At 44.5% G+C, this 25,127-nt stretch overlaps 1 protein-coding gene across 2 annotated transcripts in view; it reads right to left on the bottom strand.

The window, feature by feature from the left end:
- Positions 1–10,628: 10,628 nt before the first annotated feature.
- LOC121599161 (insulin-like growth factor-binding protein complex acid labile subunit) overlaps positions 10,629–25,127 on the bottom strand; it is a 31,787-nt gene continuing 17,288 nt past the window's right edge. For both annotated transcript variants that reach the window (XM_041926721.1, XM_041926720.1), the window contains one exon: positions 10,629–16,182. In XM_041926721.1, the coding sequence (XP_041782655.1) occupies positions 14,508–16,142 (1,635 nt within the window). In that variant the 5' untranslated portion in view covers positions 16,143–16,182 and the 3' untranslated portion in view covers positions 10,629–14,507. The remainder of the gene's footprint in view (positions 16,183–25,127) is intronic.

Raw genomic sequence — 25,127 nt, 5'->3', positions numbered from 1 at the left:
AGTCCAATATCCAACACATGAAGTTCACTTCCAATAGGAAAGAGTCAAAGAAGTGTCCCACAACTATGAAAAACCCTGGAAAACCCTGTATTTATGCTTCAAATAGTTTGAAAAATGGTACATACAATGAAAACGCTTTTTTACAAGTTATTTTTCATCAAATCTCTGTTGCATCATTAACAGCCTTTGAGCAGCTTTGGAAAAAGCACTTCGCCAAACAAAAATCTCTCCCCACCGTACCAACAACGGTGGCCGGCCGGTTCATCAACACATGTGCCGCCTCGGTCGGGCCTTCTGCTAAACGGTCCGGAAAAATGTAACGGTCCCGCAAACGACACCACCAACGGCAGTAAACAGTGCACGCGAAACGCTTCAACGTTTCCATTGCCCGTGCCATACGCCATACCAGACAGTACTCGCGAGAGTAAGTGAAATAAAAATCCATACACCGTACGTAGCATGTGCGGTTATAGTAACGAGACACGGGAAAGGTGCTAAAACATTCTCCCTCTCCTGCAGCCTCTTCCCTTACAGGGTCCTCCTTGCACTGCCGACACTGCCCATACCAAATCCTGGGTAAATCGGAAGCAATGCTCATCCTTCACCACTACTAGCCACACCTGGCGCAGGCTTCATTTATTATTTACTTGCAAGTTTGCAATTTTTCCCCGGAGCGTACTTCCCGCAAAACGATGATGAATCCCAAACCGAGCGGTGCGGTCTGCCGCGCGGGGTGTTACGAAGGGAGGTAAGGTTTACGAAGTGATACACAGACAGAGAGAGAGAGAGAACGCAAGCTGGTGGTCTAGACGGTGTGGTTTACTTCACTAGTACAACCCATCGTTGCAGGGTTGTTTCTTTCTTTCTGACATTCGCTGATTCCTTCATGCTTCGGAGCCTTTGATGCTGGTGACTGATGACAGTGACGCACTGCAGGATGTCCGTTGACTGTGGGATCTTTGATAGCCCTTGGTGGTGTTACTTTTCAACACGCTGCGGTGCATCACGGTGGTCGATCAGGACACGCTGGAAAGATGACACAGCGGTTACGGTGAGAAGTCAATGGTATTCTATTTTTAAAAAAACATTGAAAATGAGGTCTTAGAAACGAGATAAGCGTACTATTAAGTATTGAATAATATTTTATCTTTAATATGCTCTTTACTAAATACTAAAATACCGTCTCAATTAAATTTACCTCTACAATTCACAATATCTATACATACTTCTTCTTCTTCTTCTTCTTCTTCTTTGGCACAACAACCGCTTTCGGTCAAGGCCTGCCTGTACCCACTAGTGAAGTGAGTTTGACTTTCATTGACTTATTGTTACCATAGCAGGATAGTCAGTCCTACGTATGGGAGCACGGTCTATTTGGGGCTTGAACCCATGACGGGCTTGTTATTGAGCCTATTTATACATCTCTATTATTTAAGTAAGGCTTGACAACTTAAGCACTCCAATTTCTTTTTTTCAAACCCTAGTACAGCTACATTAAATTGATTTTAAGTGCGCATAGCAATTGGTGCCGTGACCAGGATACAAAGAAAAATAATAAATATTTCAATTGGCTGAAAGCTTTCTTGCTATATATTACTCATTCATTTTCCAACTGGTCCATTTGAAAGCATTTGAAAAATGTACGATATGATTTAGATAAGCTTGCCAATTTAAAACAAATCCACCACAAACGATCAACTGTACCAAGGCTCGTCCCACAAAAATGCCCATTAATCTATCTATGGCCATTATTTACACACAGAAAGCACATCCTATTTCATACACACACAGCTGTGATGCATTCCATTAGCTTTGATAGACAGGTTAATTTTTGTATTCAAATGAGATGAAACAGCAACACCCATCGCCGTAAAGGGAAAGGACACTCCACCGCGTGTGAACCGCTCCACCAGCAGCTAAACGGGCAATTTTAAATTCCGCACATAAATCATTTCCCACCCAGTTTGCCGCAGCCCCATAAAGCATCCAGCCGGATGGCAGGAAGCGAAAAACAAATTCTACGATAAACCAAATGGACTTAAGCACACCATTTTTCCACGGTCCTATAAATTATCGAACGGGATCGACAGTTTGCAATCGCTATTTAGTGCGGTGGCCTTGCGGTGCGGCCACCTGATCCGCCGTGTAAGCATTTTTACCCATCGCTTTTTTTTGTCGTTGTTGTTCATTCCCTGCTAAACTCAACCCCAAAATTCCAGTACTCCTGCTTTGCAGTTTGTTTCGTGATTGATAGTGTGATCAACAGAAGACTGCGGATGTTTTCGTATCGGAGGCACCATTTGACCGGTGGGGTTGATTGGTGTAAAGCCGTATGCACCTGCAGATTGGCCACTTTGGATGTGCATTTCCCACTGCCTTGGATTGCTAGTATGTGGGTCAGCACCTTCAATCCGGCTATTTATTTACGATCCAAGAAAGCATGCGGTTGTGGGTGCCACAGGATGATCGAAATACTGCGGTACAGTGGTCTTGTTGGGTAAGGTACTATTTTCCATTTTCGGATGGTTTGGTTTCTAGTGGTTTGACGGCGAAGGGATAAACTAGGATTTACACCCAGAGTTGGTTGAGCTAGTTCAGCTTTTAAGTCGCTTGGAAAAGTCCTGATTGCCCTTATGGTTTCCGGTGGTTGGTTTGATTTGGAAATAAGGAAAAAAATGAACATATATTCCTCATTACATGAGTGAAACTACCTCACAAATTGTAAATGGTATTTTGAACTAAATTTAGGAAAATGGATCAGTAAAATTAAATCATTTCTTCAATAACATTACATTCAAAATCTACAAAAACTCCTTCAAGGAGTTAAATCTGTTCCCCACGCCGTGCAAGAAACAAATGCACCATCTTCTAGCTCCTGCCAAACATCTACCACTCCACGCTCGATGTGCACTACCCTCGAGCGAGCGCAGTAAGACGGAATGCACCAACCAGCCACCGAAGCATCCGAGAAACATTTATCCCATTAAGACATGAAAGCTTCCCCTGGTTTCATTCAACCGTTGCATAATTTATAAACTCAGCCACCCTACCGAAACCGAATGGCCAGTACAGTGGCGCGTATCTTCCAGCCAAAACGATCCAGACGAGCTGCTGCCGGGGCAGCACTGCAGAAGATCCCCGGCGAATCCCTGCAATCAAGAAGTGCATCTTCTCCACCGCCTGGGAAATGGAGTGAGCTGGTTTGCTTCCGCCTTTTGCTTCGTCATTTGGTGAAATGCGCTTTGAGGAAGATACCGTACCGTCCCGTGTTTGCACCAAGTAATGGCAGCCCAAGAAACGGCAACCATATAGAGGAGTTGGCCCACACAACCAACAACTACAGCAGCAGCAGCAACACAGCCCTAGCAGGAAGGTGAAATGAATCAACGGTACCGAAGTGGCCGACACCGGTGGAAAATCTATTGGCCTTTCGGTGTAAGATGTACGGCTGCCAATGGCAAACCGATTGCCAAGTGCAACCCCTCGCAGAAGCTGCTGACTTGAGAAGCTCAGGAAGCGCAAGCTTTGCCCGTCCGTAGTGCCACGAGGCTGTTAAGACGCCCCATGTTCCTTCACGTTGCCGAGAAACACATTCCACTGCGGGCATGAAGCGGTGGGAAATTATTCAATTTAAGTTTTGTTGTGAACAGATAATGTGCTCCCATAGATCTTGCGCACAAAACGGGATGCGCCGCTCCTGTACGGAGGGTTGTTATTTATTCGAAATCTTTCTGTACACTTTCCGCGGGCAGGAGCTGGAAAATTGATTCGAGGATGTATTTTTTTGTGCAATCGAAGTACCGCTCATGTTATAATTGCGACGCAATGGATGATTATTAGAATTGAAAAACCGATAACATGAGCTTTAAACAGTTTGTTAGAAGCATAAAAAACGTACTCAAATAGGTTAACAAACAGTTCTGCTACTTGAACAATTTCATAACAAAAAGTGAAATCAAACGATCAAAAGTTTGAAGATCTCCTCTTGAATTGAATTTTAATAATCATATTAACTACAAATTATCGCATAACACTACCTTCTTCAAAGATGATAGTTTTGACAAGAGCTTTATTGTATATTAGATTTATTATTATTATTATTTATTCCTAAAGTTATCCAGCTGCCATAAACTTACATAATATACTTATTTCTATAATTTCTATGCTATAGAACAGTGCTAATAAAAACGCATCGAAAGATATAACTAGTTTAACGGTCAATTAACCAAATAGATAAATAAAAAACATAATCTGTGGATGCGTCATACTAAGCTCTGTAAAAAGGTCCGTAAATTGTTTGAGTTTAAGTTCAAGTCGACATTGTTTCCTGGCGAGTTATAGGCACTTATCATTTTTAATAAAGGATCCAAAATTAATCGATCTGAATTCTATGTTGAATAATGTCCTGGTTCTTAACATTCTGCTGGGGGCCTGAAAGTTCAATTTACTTAGAATTGGCGGAGCGTCTAAAGATCCGCTTACAAGTTTGGGTATAAATAAGCACTGTGCCGTCTTTTTTCTATGTTGCAGAGGTTCTAGTCCAAATAACAGGCACCTAGTAGGGTAAGAGGGACAAACAGAATTACGAGACCACAGGAGACGATAAAACAATGAACGAGTAAGCTTGCGTTGAACCGATTCTAGCCTATCTATTTTGAATATTGCTGTGTCGGAGTGCAAATAATACTAGCAAATTCTAAGGTAGGACGGACAGTTGCACAATACCGAGTTTTTATACTGAAAGTAAAAGTATATCTTTATCAATAAATCCTTCGCTAGAATTAACCAACTCCCTATCAACTTATGAGCTGTGTCCAAGTAATGATATTTGTTAAATCTTAAATGGATATGAATGCTTGGAACTGAACAATTATACAAACAATACTAAATAACTCTTGGTTGAGCCTGAGAATGCCTGAGAATATTGAAACAGGTAAGAGAAGTTCCTACAATTAATCTGATTTATTTTGTTTCAATTACATTACGTTGTCTAGATCTATTACAGAAGTTTCCATCTACAGAGGTTGTATAATGGTTTAATGAATATCTGGGCCGCAATCTAGACGATTATCTTTACATACTTCAATCAAATCTATACTTACTAACTTATCAAATACAACCTTGGAAATACATAACATGGTCAGTCCATCGGAGCCTGACGATCTTGATACGCCATACGACACAGTAAGATCGCCCTGTCCATCTCGCATAGCTCGTCGTTGTATCGGCTCCTCCATTGTCCTTTTCAGAAATACGGGGCCAAAAATCCTTCTAAGCACCTTCGTCTCCAACGCGATTTGTCAAATTGGAACAGAGTGCATATCTCAGAGATGTATGTAAGTACTATAAAGGTACAATATCGTCCCAGCTTCATACATCACGACAACTTTTTTGAGGTGAACTGGCGACAGCATCTCAGGCTATAGAAGGCTATAGACATTATTGCACAAACAATTAGGTTAGGAGATGTGTGAAATATGTCCACTGAAGTATCAAAGACATCCCACGATGGAAGAATTGGATTAATATAACGTTTATTTCAACAAAAAGTAACTTCAAAGATGATTTATAAATTTAATAAATGACAGTTGTCTGTTAAAAAAGGGCAATGCCAAAAATATATTATTCGTCTTTCGTTGAAATAAATGTCCACACAAACAAACTTCAAACATCACATTATTAAGCTATCACAAAACCAAAAGTCACCTGCCAACGGTCCAGCAATTAAATTGAATCCAGTATCCTTTAAAATCCTCCCGCTACGTGTTCTCTCACCCTTTTCGATACGGCTAAACGCTTAATCCCTTCGCTGATCGAGTTAATGAAAATCGATTTAATTATACCACCGGCAAACAGTTCCTTTGGCCAAGCTTTTTTGCGATCACTTCCAATCTTGCAATCCGCACACCTTTTAGCGCATTATCCTCTCATCCTGCAGCTGGCGTAGTGTCGATGGCGCGTAATCCTACACCGTCGAAACCGTCTCGCCGACAGCCTCACGACCCGGCGGCCAATTTGCATGCTGCCGTTCCTCATTGCATTAATCCGCGCAATGGTACGCAAAAAAGCCTGAATCCTGCCACGAACGGTGCGTTGCTTGTTTCGCGTTTTTTTTTTTCTTCTTTTACTTTAGTTTGTGTTCGTTTCAATCGCCCAATTGACACCGGTATCGATATAGGGATTAGAAGTGTCGTTCCTGCGAAAAGTCGGCCCAGCCCTCCTCCTTTTTGTATTGTCTAAACATGAAGGCTCACTCTTATCGCCCTGTTTGCCAATTGCGCACAAAATTTGATCGAGCACGATAAAAAAGCAGCGGCAGCATCACCGCTGAAGTGATGCGTGTACCCAAAATTAATCAATGTCAGAGAGGAGATTTCCCCGTACAGTGGATTGTGTCAAACAACGAACAGGCTGATGAGCTATCGTTTGTTTTTCTTCCCATGTAGACTAAGGCTCAAGTAGACTAAGGCTCAAGAAGGCTAAAGGCACGCAATAGCTTGCCATCTTCGGCGGGTGTAAGTTTCATTTTTCCTCTGACGCACTCACTGCTCTTGACATTCTTTCGTGTTCCCGCGAGGGGGGGCGAACGTTTCCCAGAAGCGCACGATTCACTGTTCGAAGAAAACTTAGAACCTTAGAAGGCTGTGTGCCTCCAGCTCGGTGAAAAGTTTCCCTAACGACCAGCCAATGTAAGTCACGCCATTTCGTCCTCCTCCTCACGAACCTTTCGGGGCCTAACAGCTCGAAGCTCGTCCGGGATTGTTTTCCAAAATAATAAGATCTTTATGTACGACGGAGGAAAAAAAGGTTCCGATGAGCCTTTTCTTGCGAAAAACGCCGCTACTTTCCGTGTTAAGTGCTGGTTAAAGCAAATCAGCACACAGCACACACCAGAATGGGCGACGCAAGCACCCAATCTAATGCTTCACTAAAATTTAAAAGCGTAATGAAACTTTCTACCCCAAAACTCAATCAGCACGGGGCAGTATTTTCAATTATTAGGCAATAAGCCGGCAAACTGTTCCATTGGGGCTTTTTTTTTGTATTGTTTCATCCCCATCTTCCGAAAGTAATAAACCTCATTAAGGGATAAATTGAGCTTGTTTTAAAGATGTCCTGCCAGCGTCCTGTCCGGACTATTCGTTTCGGATACGGTTTGGGATGGGAGGTATAGGAAAAAAGCAAGCAAAAAAGCAAATAAACAATCATAACTTTCAATTTCAAACATGATATTATCAATTTTATTGCTAGCACTTACACCTCCTATCGCTACGATTATTACAATTTTGTTAGTCACTTTGTTATACGCCTTATAAACTGCAACTGCGTACAAGATTGTATTCCAGGTTCGGATTCGGTTCCGTTTACTTTCGTTTTCACACTCACACACACACACGCACACGCACACTTATACCACTTATCAATTGTGTTGTCTGATATATTGATATTTTTGCTGATGTTTTTGTTTTGTTTCGTTTCGATTCTTACGTTTATTTGGCTATTTGGCGACACGTCGCCTTTCGTACTGGCATTATGTTAGTGTTTGTTTTACTCCCCTTTGTTACCGTTACTTTGGTTAACATGTTCATGGTGATTTACTTTCTTTTATGCTATTTTATCTTAAACGAAAAATGTTTTCTTAAACTTCCACTACACTATTTGACTCTATCCTACCACAAGGTTTCACTTTTCTATTATTCCAATCAATGCTTTCGGGAAGCTTTATTTCTTATTTTAATGTTTCGTTTTTCGTTCTCTTTTTTTTACAAAACTTTCTTCTTTCCTTTTACCTCTTTCTTCGTTCAGTACTCTGTGCTTCAGTTCACTGTACATCCTTTCCAGTTCAGCCCACAGTTTCAAGTCTTTTTTTTTGTATTTGTATTGATGAGTTTAATGTTTGCTTTGTTAAGGTTAGTACTTTTCTCGCTATGTTTATATCTTTATTTAATTACACTTCTCGCTTCGCGTTCACGTTCCCAAACAGTTGGCTCCTTTATTTCAGTTTAAAGCAGATTAAAACACAAACGCAACACAACTGTTTCCCTCCATTCGAGCCGACGCTTCTACCTCGTTGAAACTTTGGAAAACTTGAATCAACGAAACAGTTTTCACCAGCTAAGAAACACCTTTCCGGACTAAAAGATAACCTTTCATGGCATCCCTGCTACCGACAGCCCGGGACCTGCAGAACCAAAAGACGCGGCAGCTTATGAATATTCATCACTTTTACTTTCTTTTCAAGGATGGATCATCCCTTCAGCTCTGCTCTAGCCCCCTTTCCCCTTCTGGCGGCCTAATGGCAGCCAAATGATAAAGCCCGGCTAGCCACTCCCGCCCGCTGAATCCCACCTCCCTCTCCAACCCTCCGGTTTTAGCAGCCGTCCCATGTGCCCGTTGCCCCATTGATGGGCGACTAATTCGATGCGGTCGGAAGTACGGATAAGATAAATAAAATAATAGCTTGAGCCCCGAGTTTATCCACATTTACATAATTTATCCTAATTACTACACTCTCTTAACTGTTTGCTCTGCTTTCTCTCTCTCCCTCTCTCTTTGTGTCTACTTTGTCTGTTTCTTGAAGGAAAATACCTTCGCGTGGCACTCGAACATTCCCCGCAAACCATCGTGCGTCTCCGTACGCAAATATGTACCGGGCGACAGCGGGGGTTTTCTCCTGCCACACAGACGCCGCGCGGACGATTTTATCAAAATATTCACTACCGCTAATTTGTGCGCCGGCTCTCATCATTCCATGCCGACCGATTAGCTGATTAGGACGTGGGCTGTAAAGTAATGTGGTAGCAGTTGTTGTTTTGTTTGCTTGCCATTTTCTTCCGAACCTTTCTTGAAGCTTTTCCATGGAAATAATGCCACCCTTCCAGGTGGTAGCGACGAAGAGGCCGTGCCCTGTGTTTCGCTCACCGCTCATATGCCATGCGTAGAAATGGATAGCAATGGAGCAATAAGCTGGCTACGAGAATTTGCAAAACAAAAGAGAGATCGTGTAGCAACAAAAAATCCGCCGAGTAAAACTTTTTATCCATCCCCAACCGCCCCACCGGAAGGAAAAAGGGATCGGTTTCGGAGTTTTTCCTATTGCTGAAAACTTTTTACCGGCGTAAATCGAGCCCCATGCTACCCTACTGATTGGTTGATTTTGCTTTCTATCCTGTCACAAATATGTCACGCTCTTTCTCAAGCAATTTGACAAGCCAAACCGGGGTGGCTGCTACACAGCAGCACACACAAGCTCCACCCAGCTGCACTCAATTACCTGTTAATCTAATCAAACATTTTGACTACAGCCACTCTCGTTGGAGTATCTCGCACACTCCCTCTGTCTCTCTCGGTCTCTAGGATCTCCGGAAGCAGGTCGAGCATGGTTACGACAACAGCAGGTGACAGCAGCAAGAGCCGTGCCGGGATCGTGTTGAGCTTGCGGTAAAAATTACGAAAAACTCGTCCGTTTCACTTACAGCCTCGAGTGAGCTCGCGAGCACATGCCCCCAGCCAGAGTGTGTGGTAAGTGATAGGAAACATTTCAACAATTTCTATACACCTCTACCACCCCCAGCCACATGGTTGGAACAAGCGAAAAGTGCCAGTGAAAGTATTCGATGAGTTTATTACATTACATCCCCGGCCGCACACACAGTCGTGAGTGTGGATCGATGCTGGGAGGCATTTTTTTCCAATTTACATATCACACACTCCTCTCCGCCGGTTAGTGTTGGAGGCGTAATTTGTTTAACAGCTCATTTGAAAGCACAATTTCGCTTGACTAAATTATCGCCTGATCATCCTTGCGCATTAGAAGGCGGATGGACAGAGCATTTGCTCTTGTGTGATGTCAGACATGGACGCTTTGCTTTGTGACTTGCTCTGTTGTATCATTTGCATCAAATATTCAATGTCAGTAAGTTGAATCGTAATTGAGCTCAATTTGATATTCACGATTGTGTCATAAGCGTTGATGGACAATAATCTGAACTAACTTTCTGTGAAGAGGCATTTTGATGAGGTTCAAAACTCGACTCTTGAGTTATTCAATAGATTTCTATTCGTTTGAATTTAAATCCTCGCGAATGCTTCAATCTTTTGTAACCTAAGACAGAAAACAGTTGTGATGGCATAAGGTAGTTGTCTCGCTACGTCGTTGACAGTGAAACATGAATTCTTGGCACAGATCACTACAGAACTTGGCACTTGTAGATAATGTTGCTAAAAGCCTTTTTAATTTGGCTTGTGTCATTGTGTCGAACCAGAGTAGAAAGCAGACATTGGAGACTGATATCTAAGGATTCAAAAGCGACTCTTTTGTGAAGTTCACAAATAAAAACTATATTTGAAAGTATTTGTAAAGAGCTCAAACTTTTGGAAAGGATACTTCATATAGCCTCTGTAAGTCCTAATCATGCAGTAAATGATAGAGATGACTGAGATGTCTGATCATTCTTTGCATTTTATGTAATGCTTATGTGTCTGTTCTGCCACGATGACTTCAAATTCAGTAAAAGTTTGTTTATAAAAACACATTACCAACTGTTTTGTTGTATTTTGCCCAACATCAGAGCAGAGTTCTTCAAATTCAACGTAAAGAACTCAATTTTTTCCTTGACTATAATATTTGCCTGCATACTCAAATAAGTCCAAGATTGAGTACAATCAATAATTAGCTTAGTTTCTACAATAGCTCAATTCAATGGACAACTTCAACTTCATCCAAATCTTACCCTTTGGCCGGTAATTTCCATCCATTTGCAAACGAGACACTTTTCATCGTTGGTGGAGCTCATTCCAGCGAACAATGCACAACAATCGCCGGCGTACAAGTGGCATCCTGCCAGTCGCCAAGTTTCAGCACGCCCATTATTAACGTTTCAAACGGCTGAAACCAGAACCAGAATAACGGCACACACAAAAAACCCACAACAAATGACTCCCTTTTTGTACTTCCCAGACCCACTTGTGATGGCGGCACACATTTCACCCAGCACGATCAAAGTTAAACTCATCCACTAGGAGCGTTCCAACGCTCAGGTAGACACCTCGGCTCGGCGTGTGCTTTCACCGTACATCGAAAAGCTTTAGTATCCACAATCCCTTCACAAGGGAGCGAAAACAAAAACGCGTGAAGCTCTTCACCAGCAAAACGGTTCAACCAAAAGCGGAGAAAAGCGATCTAACAACTTCCAACCAAAGCCGCTGTATGTGTGTGTTCAATGTGCTGTTAATGCTTATCTTCTCGCCAACAGCTTCCTGCCCGCCAGAGACGAGTAATGATCACGGTGTGCCAGTTTTTCCCCCAGAAAGCTGCCGCCGTCTCGTCTCGGCGAATTTTCCTGCGTGCGTTGAACCGGAAAGGGCCACCGGGCCGCGTACCATTCATAACCATTACAAGAGCTGCCAGTGAAATCGTATCTCTGCGTGTATGTGCCTGTGTGTAGAATTTCTCACTCTTGCAGGCTCGTTCCGAAAACAGCGCTCCGGTGTTATGGGAATTCAAAGTACACGATACATCACGCGAAAACATTCGCGCACGTGTCGGGCCCGTACGTACATACATTCCCGCGATCCTCGAGTGCACACCTTTGTGCACAGGTGGCCACCAAACCATCGCAGGCAAAGAGGTAATCGACCAGACAATCCCGCCACCTTAGCTAAGGATACAACAGACTTTCGCGCCGCACACATTCTCTGGGGCAGTCTGCCAACGGTAATTACAGATTCATGTAACGTGAGCTATGCGGAGAGAGTTCCAATGGAACATCCACAACACAGAGCGCCCGCCCAGACCAATCCACTCGAGACTCCACCACGTACCACGTGGTGCTGCTCCATTTGTTTTATTATCCTTTTACTGCCCCACGGACTTTGCCACCACGATTACAGCTCAGCCCACCAAGCCCACCCTATCAGCAAAAAAAAACAATGAATGTGAAAATCCATAATTTGTACAGCCATTTTCCAAAAAACAGGACCGCATCATACCTTTTCCCCCAGAAAACACACACCACAGCAACAAAAAATCCCCCAAAAGTCTAGGTCCACTACTCCAGGCTTTGGACAAACATTCGTACATTCCGACATAGCAGCAGACGCGGTATGCGAGCGGTTGTGCAGAGCATTGAAAGTAAAAGTCCCTGCCGGTCCCTGCCCCTGTTCCGGAAAAGCTCCCCACAAAACCTCCTGCCAGGTTATGAATTTGGAGAATGCAAAGTGTGCCCGATGGTAGCTCGATGCTCGCTGTGGTCTGCACGCTGTGGTACGTTGCCAAATTTCTGCTCATTATTTGTGTTGTGTGTGTGTGTGAGGCGGGGGGCAAAGTTGGTCCACCACCAGAGAACACACGCTCTACCCAAACAATGTGAAAATTGCTTAAAGCAAACACAGACGTACAGAGGCGAAACAGTTGGGAGTTTTGCACAGGCAGGATGACGGTTGCTCTTTAATTTTCCACAAACCATCCACAGACGGCGTGTACACTGATAAGAACACTCGAGCCTGGGCCGCCCCAGTATGCAAAGGTGAGCAAGCGAGAGTCGCTCGCAAATCGTTTGTTTTAATTTTTAGCCCACCATCATCATCTTCCCCATCATCACCTCCGACAATGGCTTTCCGGGCCGTAGCCGTAGCAGAAATTCAACCAACAAAAAAACAAACAAACGGTTAGCCGTCCAACCCTCCAATCCACTCACGCTCTGGCTGAAGTGCTCTGAAAAACACAGGAACGTCTGTTATGGACGGACCAGAGGACCGCACTAGCCACCCGTTCCTCGTTCTCCCGGCACGTGAAACGGCAACGGATAATCATGGCAAATGTGGAACTTTTTCCGCATTCCTAACTCAGCCACCGTGCAGTTACATCGGCCCCCTCACGGACCGACGCTTCTGGCTTTTGGTGTTGAAATTGTGGAAATGGAAATGCAAAAAAACAAAACGCCAGGATTGTGGTTAGTCTGGCTCTGTAGCTGTGGGGGATATGGACGAAGAGAGCCCCCAATTCGGGAAGCGGTACCTCTACTTTCAATTTTCTTTCACCATTTCATGGTACTACTACTACTACACATTTCCTTCACGGATTAGTGCACAAAAACGGGATTAAATTCCAACCACTTTATCTACGTGTATCCGGCGTACGCGCAGCGCAAGGAAATACAACAACGGCAAAGACCTGTTTGCACTAACTTTTTTTGGCCCTCTTGTATTTTTTTGTTAGTTCCTCGGGTTGGTTCACTTCGCTGCTGCTTTGCTCGTTACACTTCAACACATTATAATTACAATTACCCTACACGGCAAACGGGATGACCGCACGTACCGTGTGGCCCGTATGTGCTGGTGAGTGCGCAATGTTTCAGGTGGAAGTGATACGGCGCCAAAAAGTTGGAACTATTTTCGAGGATTCTACTTCATCCTTTCTTGCCGAGCGAAACAAAAAAGCAATTAACTTTGATCAAATTGAAATTCGGAGCTTAGAGGGAAGGCTAGGCGAGTTCAAAGTTTAGTCCGGGTTTCTTTTCACATGCTTTTTGCTTTGTATCTTTTTTGTATGTGGAATTATGCTTTATTTATGCGACGCTAAGAATATTAAGTGCTTCCAGAGCGCACAGGATAGAGATGTAATGAGATGTAGTGCAGATGCAGTGATAATGTGTTGTGGCGTTATTTCGGTTTGTAATTTGTTATCTGACATTTAGTTCTAAGTTTTGTAGAGCTAAACTGTATGCCCTATTGTCCTTCCTACCGTAAAAGGAGACTTGTTTTGAACCGTTTCATTATTGCTGTGCTGGTTTTCGTCTTTGTATTGTGGCAAGTTAATTTTCGTTGACGTACATTACAGATAGTGATGCTTAGTAGTAGGGGAAATACTATCGATTATTCTCTTCTCTCCTCTCCCAGCAAGCCATTTCGTCTAGTTAGTCTCACAGTACTGATGGCCCTCGCTTTTATCCTCCAGTCAAGGCAACAAGACCTTTAGATGTTCGAAGTTGTTCAAAGTTCGAGAGATGTTAAACTATACTAATACACTTAATTTTACAGATTACTCGATGGAAAAACAACTCTCGACCAAAACGGATCTCTCGATCATAGACAATATTGTACATCACGTATCGACAAGTGTAAGAGTATTTTGTTATCAAAAAAGAGTAGTTCAAGCTTATATCATACAGCAAACCTTATTGTAAATATACATGATTATTTGAAGAAAAGGGGGAAAAACATCACAATCAACTTAAAGGCTAAACCAGATCCACCTGCGCACCGAACGTCTCATGCTGGAATGTTTTGCGCAATTCTGGAAAGGTGCGCAATTCTTTCTTGGAATGTAATTGTATGGTAATGCAATGTAAACTGTTTGCTTAACACATCAAACAAAAGACTTGTAGCTCTCCGAACTTAAATAAATTAAACCTGCGCACGTAGAACCTTATCTTAAAGTAGTCAGTTAGATTCCGAAAGCGAGAACCAACTTACACGCTAGCGTCGCATTCCTCCAACCTTCAATACTATAACTCCGTAATCGGCAGCGGCTTGTTGTAGTAGACGCTTGGGTTCTGCTGCAGGTACAGCGGGTAGCCCCCGTTCAGCATCGGCTGCCCTGTACCGCCACGGTACAGATTGCCCGTCCGTATAACGTAGTCGTCGTCGGTGAGCGGTTTATCGTAGTCCACCACCGTCGATAACTCCGTACGCCCGATCGGTGGAAGCACCGGCAGCCCGGGCGGACCGGCCGGCGTCACACTAGCAGCCGCCTTGCTTTTGCACCCATTCTTCACGTACTCACGCAACAGTCCCCGGAAGCGATAGAATGCCAGCGCAATCGCAGTAACGATCGCCACCAACGGGACCACCACGGAGATCAGATTTTTGTTCTTCTCCAGCGCGTACTCACACTCCCACTGGTCGGGCAGATGGTGCGGACACCCGGTGGCATTGTAGCTGACCCGCGCCGCCGACTGTAACCGCTGCAGCAGCTTCGAGTAGTAGCAGTCGCAGTTGATCGGATTGTCCGAGATGTCGACCGTGCGCAAACTGTTCCACGAAAGCATTCCTTCATCCAGCCGCTCCAGCCCATTGTTGCGCAGGCTGAGGTGCTTCAGGTAGAGCAGCCCGGCAAAGGTGGCCTCCTCCAGCACGGTGAGCGCTTTGTTCGATTCAATCACAATCGATTCAAGGTTGGTGTTGGTCTGGAAAGCGGCACGCTCGATCCGGCGCAAGTACAGCGAGCCCTTCAGCTCGAACCGCTTCAGATTCGGAAGACCACGGAATGCATGGGCCGGCACTGTCTCAAAGTGGTTCTGTCCAATGGCCAACTCCTCTAGACGGCGCAACACAGCAAGCGTGGACGAAGGAACGCGCACGAACCGATTGTCGGCAAGGTTCAGCGTCTTCAGGTTCTCTATCCCAGCAAATGTGCCCTCCGATACGTTCGGCAGTAGACTGCTCCGCAGGTCCAACAGTGTCAGCTCCGAGAGCACCTGAAACGCACCGTCCTCGATGGTCACCAGCGAGTTGGTGCCAATGTACAGCTCTGCCAGCTTGTCGATCGGTTTGAAGGTCTCCGCCGAAGGGATCAAACTCAGCAGATTGTCATCCAGCAGCAGAATCTTCAGATCACCGATTCCCACAAACGAACTCACCGACAAACCGACACTTGCGATCCGGTTCTGACCGAGATTCAACTCCTCCAGCTTGGCAAGCGGTGTGAAGGTGAGGGCGTCGATCTGATCGATCAGATTACCGCGCAGGTTTAGGACCAGCAGCTCACCCAGCCCCACAAACGTGCGGTTCGAGATAGTGCTGATCTTGTTGTGATTCAGATGCAACTGCTGTAGCTTCCGCTGGTGGCCGAACGTACGGTCGGGAATGTTGAACAGATAGTTGAAGCTGAGATCGAGCAGCGTCAGCTCGGAGTAGAACTGGATCGACGAGTCAATTATTCGTATCTTGTTGTTCTTGATCACCAACCGCTGGATGGAAGGGTTGAGCGCGATGGGCAGCACATCCAGATGGCCTTCCTCACAGTTAACGTCCAGCTTTTCATCATCGCAATGGCAGCGATGTGGACAGTGCAGCAAGCTTGACGACAGATCCGGAACAACAAGTCCAAGTATGAAGATCCAAGAGAAGATGAGTGTCATTTTGAAGATTAAGGAAGATCCAGAGCTGTAGATGGGTATTCTGTAAACATAAGACAGAGAGATATTTCTCATTAATGATATTTGTATTTACAAAACTTCAATTTAACAATAATAGTTCCTTTACGAAATTCGTGGAAAAAAACACGCAATGATACAACAAATTCTATTGAAGTCTCAGTTTCGGACTTCAGTCAAACACGTACTCCCATCACAAATAACTTCTCCAAGAGCACCTTCCAATATCTCACTTCATGTTACATACACACGTTGGAATTATTTATTCAGCGCACACCAAAGTAAAAACTGCAACTGCGAAGCGATACCCTAACGCTGCTAACACAATTTATGCCAAGACCTTTCGAGTGCCGTGGAAATCAAATTACACCTATGCTGCTGAAGTGACAACCGGCACGGTAGCGAACCAACACGTACCGCCCAGAACGACTCGAGGGCTCGATAACGTGTGACTGAAGTCGTTATCGTTAACGCGATATGCTACCGCGTTCAGGAGGTCTTGGTGAGAGGTTGCAAGTTTCCCCCGGTGACCCGGTGGTGTGAAACAGCTAAGATGAAATCGAATTTTCCATCCATGATTGCCTGGTTGCCTGTTCTCAGCCGATTGGGAGTTTCGGATATTTTTCCTTTTTAACAAATCCATCCAATCCGCCCTTTTCTACCGAAAACTTCACCTTTCCGCTCTCCAGCAACAACAACAACCAAAAAAAGGTGAGATTAATGCGGGAGGATTCATTTCTGATTCAACGCTCGGATCTAAATTTTGCCCCTGACTTCCAGCAACGATTAACTTCTTTTTCCATTTAAAAGCATTTCCTTTCCCCTGCCCGGTGTCTCTCCGGTCCTAACTTCGAGCCGTACCTCCACTTCGGCGAGCATTTCGATGATTCAAGTGCTTAAAACTTCTGAGCAACTTCTCGCTCCCGAGCATTTTTTTTTTTTGGAGTGATTTTTCCACGAAAATCCTTCACGAATTCGCATTCCAGCGTACAGTCGGCATTTGACTTGGACCGATCTTCAATCTACCATCGCACCCGTACAGCAAACGCCCCGCAAAAGGACTCCCACGGCCTCCTCGCCATTCCAAAACCCCTCCGCTAGCACCGTAAAACAACTTTTCCAATAATTCCGTTATTTACTTCTTCTGACAGCTTAAAGTGGAGGATGATAAAGTTTAAGCAATTTCAATGGCTGGCGACAATCGGCAGCCAAGCGCCACTGTCACCATCGCCAACCAAACCGCTCAGCGTTCCGGTTTTCCCCCGAAAGTAGCATGGAATGAGTTTCATCCGGAACATGCATACGCTCGCAGTTGACTTTCCCCTAAAATGGATGGCATTTATTTGCTAAACTCACACCGACACACACGCATACGCACGTGTGGAGAAAATATGGTTTGGAACGCTTCCGGTTTCAAGAAAAAGGCACACATACACGCTCGTCACACACACTTCTTCAAGGTTCCAAAGTCGACAAAGCTCCGACTTCAGGTTCCGGCAAGTAAAGCTGAAAATGAATTGATAGGACACGAATGGAAACTTTGCAATTTCTCGCAGGCACGTCTTGGACCTCCACCACGCACGCAGCTGCCTTCCTTTCGGTCCCCGAGACTCGTACACTCGGAGCTTACTTTAATAAACGATTCAATGGGCTAAATTGAATTTGATAACGTTCTGTTCTACCGGAAACTCACTGCCTCCAAGGCCTCGAGTCCTCCAATAGCTTCAGCTTTGCACACCAAGTCCCGGGTGGGTTTTTCACAACACATGTAGACATCATCTCCTGTGCCCGCCCCCCCAAAGTGTTCTTGCCAGAGAGTTCTTTGCATTAAATTGTCGTCTTATATCGGTCCCCGACACTGCTGGGCCCGCATTGCCGGGAGGGACCGTACTGCTGCACGGGCTAGTGATATGGGCCAACCTACCTGTGTGAAAATCCGACACCTCCTCCTCCTCCCCTCCACATACGCTCCATACCATATGCACTCGGAACGGAACGGAGCCTTGCCGAGCAGTGTAAGTACACTTCCGAACAACATTTATTGCTTTCCACCGGCTGAGCGTTCGAGCGGCACCGGGAGATGTGGCCCACGGGTGCCTGAGCCTCCCTGTGCTCAACCATTCTCGCAAACAATTCCCCAACAATCCCCCGGAGTGTAATCAATTTTTTCCCGCCCTCGCTTCCCGCCAGCACACTCACTTTCGCTTATCCGAAGCATCCTCTCAGGGCAGACCCGGCTGCTGGAGCAACTTTCGGTTCACATTTCAAAGCGAATTCGGGCACCGGAGAAATGTGCGAGAAATAATGTACACCGGCCCACCTGCCTGCCTGCCTGTCCAGGACTGCGCGACCGTGCTGAGAGGTTTGAACATTGCTAATTCTGGACAAATAATGCCGCTAGCGGTGTATCCAAGGCGGCAGACTGCCGCACACAGAACTACACGTTTACGTAAGCGTAAGCGAAGAAATCGTTCATATGTACCGATGTTTCGCATACAGCATCGCAAGCGCCCCTGGTGGTTGGCAACCGAGCAGTGCAAAAACAAAAAAACACGAACCAAACGTCTGGAATTTTGGTGAAAAATCTTATCCCCACCTTCCCTCGCCATCCGTCACGTGGTGCCTTTCCGCATCGTGTTGCCTCTTCGCACCCCGAGCGGGGGACATCCGGCAGTGAAATTTCCACAACTTTTGGAAGACGGATGGACGGGAGGTACACCAAACAACGAGAAAACTCCAATGGGAATGAAATGAGCAGCCTCTGCTAAACAATTTCTCCGCCTACGCTACGCAACAGCCCCAACCGTCAACTTGCCGTCAAACGCCCGCATCGTTGCGCTTTGTGCGTGTTATGGCGGTGGTTGATGGCTAATCTACGCCCGCGATCGCAATCTTCGCATCAAAGCAACAGCAGCAGCAGCAGTAGAATGGCTGCGGGGCGAAATTATTCTGTTTTGCAACTCACACCCACACTTGCGCTTGTTTGATTTGCCAACGCACAGTCAACAAATCCCGCTTGCGTGCCGGATGGATGCCGACACGCACCCGATCGATACGCAATGAGAGCAATAGATTTGATGGGCTCGCTGTGCTCAGGGGAGAAAGTGTGTGGTGCCATGTGTGTGTGTGTCTAGCACGAAGAAAATCTTAGTACTGCGTCTTAATTTTCCATGACAATTGAAGCCACTGACTGGTTGGCTCTAATTGATTTGTCAATCTGGACCGATAAACATTCAGGAAAAAAATCCATCCAGCTGTAATAACAGTAACTACACTGCCTTGGTCCTGTAATACGTCAGAAGTTAGCAAAGAATTTCATATTTATGTGCAGCAGTCTGAGATAAAGTTCATTTCTAACCAATTTTTCCAATAAGTTTTTGACATACCAAATTTTTGAACATAACATAAAACAACTGCTTCTCCAGAAGCTCCTATTATTCTGGAGAGAATTGGGACGAATAGTCCACTTTAAACTATAAAATAATCTATGCTTCAGTAATTTAACTATTTTGATAGGAATAGATCAGGAAACACTTCTAGTAAAGATATTTCACGTTCAGAGAATTGAAAAGGACTTTGGAAGTAAAATCCAAGTCGAATAACTCACTTCAAGGGGCACGGCTATCCTTGGGCACTCTAGAGCAGTTATCCATCGTGAGCGTGGAGTTCAAGGAGGTCCCACACTGAGTACTCAATCAAATGAAGTTTTCTCATTAATCCTTGATGCTCAATTTTTGATATGGATTTCACTAAACGAGATGATCAAACTGAGTGCAACGATTGAGATAGCTCTTTGCCTCACATAACTCTTCTGAAGATCTCTAGATTATATGCTTCATTGTAGTTTATTTCTTCATAAAATACTACATCAGGTAGTAACTGTGTTCCTAAAAACAATGAAGAGTCTTAGCAAAATCACTTTATTTATTACACAAATCAAAACCCTTTCATTACCTCACATTATTTGTTTATGTGTCCCTACAGAGTTGAAAATATATTTGCTAACTAATTCCGCCAATTACAGCGCCCTATACTAAGGATATCATGCACAGCGCGCTCTTGCCGCGTGTGTCTAGCTTCTCATCCTTCGAAATCGATTTCCCTGTCGCATTCAATCGCCGCGTAAGCATGTCCCCAACGAAGTTAATCATAGCATGAAGACGCTATGATCAACTTTGCCGACGCTAAACTTTACCTTCCCCGGTCCATCCCGTAGCAGAAACCACACAGATGAACCACAGCTTACAACACATCTTCACACTTCCCGTCAGTGGCCCGGCAAACAAAACTCACAGTGACACGGCAGACCAGTGAGCATTCTTATCCTCCCATCCGCTAACCCACCGCTAAGTCGCTCATCCGGGTGGATTAACTGGCGGGCTCGTGTGTGTGTGTGTGTGTGTGTGTGTGTGTGTGTGTGTGTGTGTGTGTGTGTGTGTGTGTGTGTGTGTGTGTGTGTGTGTGTGTGTGTGTGTGTGTGTGTGTGTTTGTGTCTCCCCCGCCACTTAGATGTGTTGACGCGTGAACGACCTCCCCGAAACTTCACAAATAATTAGTACCCAAGCAGAGGTTTATGGGTGGATGGGAATGATTGGAGCTGATGTGCCGCTAGCGAGAACTTGGAGGCGAATCCTACGACGACCTTCCCAGACACCCAGAGCCCCGCGGTCGTTTCTGATGGATGAGTAATAAAAACAATAATGTCACTGCGATTTAATGCACCAATTTGCTGCAGCAGCAGCCGCAGCAGCAGCACCGGCTTCACGTCTTAAGACGAGTTGCTCGTAAGAAGTTCCCCAAGATCCTGCAGAAAGACGGTACACATCGACCCAGTTATTATTTGCTGTAGCAAAGCTGGACCTAAAGCTGCACCGCGTTGCAATGCCCGTCCCCAATTAGCTGACCTACAATGCATCGAGGGCCGCGCAAAAAATAGGTGCATCATCCCTGTGGCTCTACGCTCCGTCAGAGCGTGAAGCACAGAAGAAACAGACAGGAGTGCAGTGTCGCTGCAGTGTCATAAAATCCCAAAGTTTACCCAAAAGATGAAATCATGGAACGTGTGAACAATCGGACCGTAGATTTTATTGCATCGCTGGCACGAAGGAATGAGGCGGGAGACAGAATCAAAAAGGATGTGCTGCAGGACTGACACAGACACACACAGACACACTGCTCATACTGCATCACCGGAAATGTGCACTGGGAAACGGGGTTTGGCAGCTCTTCACACCTTCACACACCACAAAGACCCGGAGCGGAAACGAAAAAACCTGCAAACTGTTTGTGACGATTGTTTCAGCACTGCGAGCAAATAATATAACCCTTTTTTTGTGTGTGAAAAAGCCCTTCGGATCTCACACATAAACACATACACAGTGCAGCAAAAGCTAAATAGCACGATATTCAGCCCACTTTTTGCTGCCCCATAATTAGGTTAGCAGGTCAGTTGAAATTTATTTTTATGACTTTATTTTCAACATCCTGAGGGAGGAAGCGTTAACGCGTCGCTTCGTTTTTTTCTAACCAAAAAAAAAACAACAAAATGCTTGGTTTACACCACCTTCTTCACGCTTTGATTCACTATCTGGTGCAAGATAACGCGCAGTAAAATGTGTTCAAACGAGTGAAAGCACACGGAAACGGGTCCTATCTGCGGATGTGTATGCCCAAACAGACGCACACCACTAACACTCTACACGGATGTGCACAAGCTGCCATGGTGAAAAACAATTCGCCGCAGCAAAAATTGTTTCCTGTACATTTTTTAACAAACTACCGCACTGCACACACTCACACACATACTTGTCAGTGGTATGCATCGGTGGTAGGTCCCCCGTCTGGAACGGCCTCCATTCTCTCCCTCCTGCAGGACACATTAGAAAGTGCAGCTCGTTTTTGGTCCAACCATTCTATCGCCCGCATTCGTCCCATGTCGTCCCTCGCGAACTTCCCTCACACCGAAAGGGTCCCCAAAAAAAAGAAAGAAAACACGGACGTCGACCATCAACAAAACGTAGCAAACCATTTCCGTGGACATAAATAATTCCCCGGCCATTTGTTGAGCTCCCTTTTTCCCCTCTCACTCTTTGCCAGCTTGTGCCAAACGCTGTTGCCATTTTATGTCCATGTTCGTACTGTTTTCCCCCTCTACTCTCTGCTCTTTACCTATGTATTTTTGCTGCTGCATGCGATGTTGTGACTAAGATGTACCTCAATGCCCTCTGCTTGATGCTGCTGCTGCTGCTGCTGCCACCACTGTCACCCAGGCCTACACAACATGTTTTGTCTATTACAATTGTGTGCAATGCGTATTTTGGTTGCAGTTGGTTGCTGTGCATATGGTGTAGACGTGTGTGTGTGATTAGTGTGTGTTTTTTCTATTTCTGTTGTTGTTGTTTTGGTGCTGTTATCGTTTCGGGCTTTAGCCATTCTTTATTGTCGCCCATTTATTCCGCGATGCTTGTCTGGACGGTTTAAATAATAGAAAGCACTCTTTTGTTGTTTAGATGTGGGCATTGAACGGGAAGAATTACAATGCCGATAATTCGAGGCGGAGAGAATCAAGCTAAAAACCACGAAATAGTATAGCACAATGTAAACACTTCCTTTGTGTAGGACCAAGCTCGTTGTTTGGCATACTGGAAGGTAGAGGATCAATCCCCACCTGGAGCCCCAAAAGAGAGTTCATTGACAGTAATATGAACGAGAAGAATGAAAAGTAAATTATGTTACTTAATTTACAGGATTTCTCACAGATATGATGCAAGTGACCTTCGAGATACGGACCCAATCGAGGTACGAAGATTTTGATTTTGACATTTCACAATAGTCATTTAGCTGAAATCTTGACTCCGGAATTCCAGAATTGAAGATTCCATAATTACTCCAATTTTGATATTTATGTACAGTAAATGACTTTTTGTATAAAATCTATGCATTAAGGAAAAGTTAGTTAAAATACACGATGTCATAGATTTCATCGACTCTTCGACTTCGTTTACAAACTAAGTATTGACAGATATTCGACATGCGACTTTTTGGTCCCAAAATACAGTCGTTTCTCAGGGGTCTCCTGTACTTAACAATAAGATTATCTAGAGTTAGTTAGATTACATTATACGAGAAGAATAAACTCTGCAGGAACTTCCCGTCATATTTTACAGTTTCTTGTGGTACAGGCTCGACTGAGTGATTTAACATTTTGATTAGTTAGGATTTAAAATTAGTTTTAAATTTTAACTGCATTATAAAGCTCCTTAAGTAGCTCCTTTATATTAAAAATACTTTTTATTATGAATTTATGGTCCTTGGACTTTTATGTTTAGCAGAAACGGCTTTGTCGTATTGCTTTTATGGTCATTTGAGAAGAATGTTCAATAATGTATATCGTACTATGGTATTACTGAGGCTTTTCGAATTGATATCAATAAATAATTTGTTGGCATTTATATTTTAGATCAGAATAGTTTTTTTCACCAACTCAACTTCTTCAGAACTTTGAATACAATAGCAAATAGATATTGGGCCAAAAAAACTTTGGACGCCTTATAGGATCTAGGAGTAATCTATAATGTTGTACACACTCTAAACGGTTTGTAACGCAAGTTTTCGAATGGGTTCTTAAATCCCCAATAAATTTTTGTAATATGTATCACAACTATCTTGAGGCTCAAAATCTAATAAAACAGTCAGTCCACACTTCACGACATTTTTCATATAATATTTGTCTAGTTGATATGAGTCTAGTTATGAATTTAAGGTAAAACTTGTAGAGTAAAGATACTCTCCGCATGCACGAGTTTGTATTTTGTATTAATTGTAGTTTTTAATGGAATGATTAGATCCAGAATTGCTGTAATTTGCATATAATTCTATTTTTAAAGGAGAAAATTTAAAAAAATCTAAAAGTAGCAAATACCTCTTCCACAATGTTTTAAAGTCCTTCTTTTAACTCCAAAACCTCAACAAACTTAAAGCCACCACTTTGCAGCATATCGTTTGCGCTTTAATTCCACGCAAAAAGCCACACGATCAGCCTGTCCCTATCGTTCCTTTGTGCAAATTTGATTTTCCACCATATTTCACCTATTGTATCACTTTTCCCTCCATGCAATTACCCTTAATAATATGTACAAACTTTTGGCTCACGCTCGCACCCATGCACACCACAGGTCCAGTACACATTGCCTCACATTGCCCTCTACAAATCGGGCTACTACTGCTACTACCAACCCGTCCGCAAACAGTACAGCTGCGGATGGTTTTGCAACGATAGAAAACGCCAGCCCGCCATCGGTACCGGTACGGTTCAGCGTACTAAACGGAATACTAAACGGTAACAATCGAATGCAAAATTTCCCAACCAACGCCAACAACAGCAACAACAAAAAAAGAAGACAGACACGAAGGGAAAACATGCCGAAAGGACAGGGACACAAACACCAAAAACACACGCCCCCCCCCCTCACGGTCCCTGCGTGCGGGCAGGCAGAACAAAACCTCCCGTGGTACAAGATTAAACCACGTTCAACCGCCGTAGCGAATCCGATTTGTCTTGCAGCACACAACACGACGCATTTATGAATATTTATGTGCGCTTCTCGAGCATTTCTCCCTTTGCGCCGCGAATGCGCCATGCGGTGGTGGCGCTTTCACTGTTGTTCGTTCGGCTTTTTTTTACGCTGTTGTCGTCGCCGATTTACCACCGCCTGTACTATCCCTGCCGCGAGCCCTGCGAGCACCCAACAACACGAGTCGTTAGCGTCGTTTTGCGGCGTCCTTCAAAAGCGAGGACGAACGCGACGGCGTCCGCCAACTCCCAAATCCATCGCGCCGAAAAGTACCCACGGATAATCGTTACCGACAACTTGCTAATGAATCTCCAACTATCGAAGAGGCACTTGCACCTCCGCCTCTGTGGAACGTTTCCTTGCGTTCCGGTAGACGCCGTCGAGGCTCGTCCAGGAT

The sequence above is a fragment of the Anopheles merus genome, chromosome 3L (assembly GCF_017562075.2).
Source record: "Anopheles merus strain MAF chromosome 3L, AmerM5.1, whole genome shotgun sequence".
Classification (NCBI taxonomy): Eukaryota; Metazoa; Arthropoda; class Insecta; order Diptera; family Culicidae; genus Anopheles; species Anopheles merus.
The sequence above is the reverse complement of the archived record's forward strand: the minus strand, read 5'-3'. Positions and strand labels throughout refer to the sequence as shown.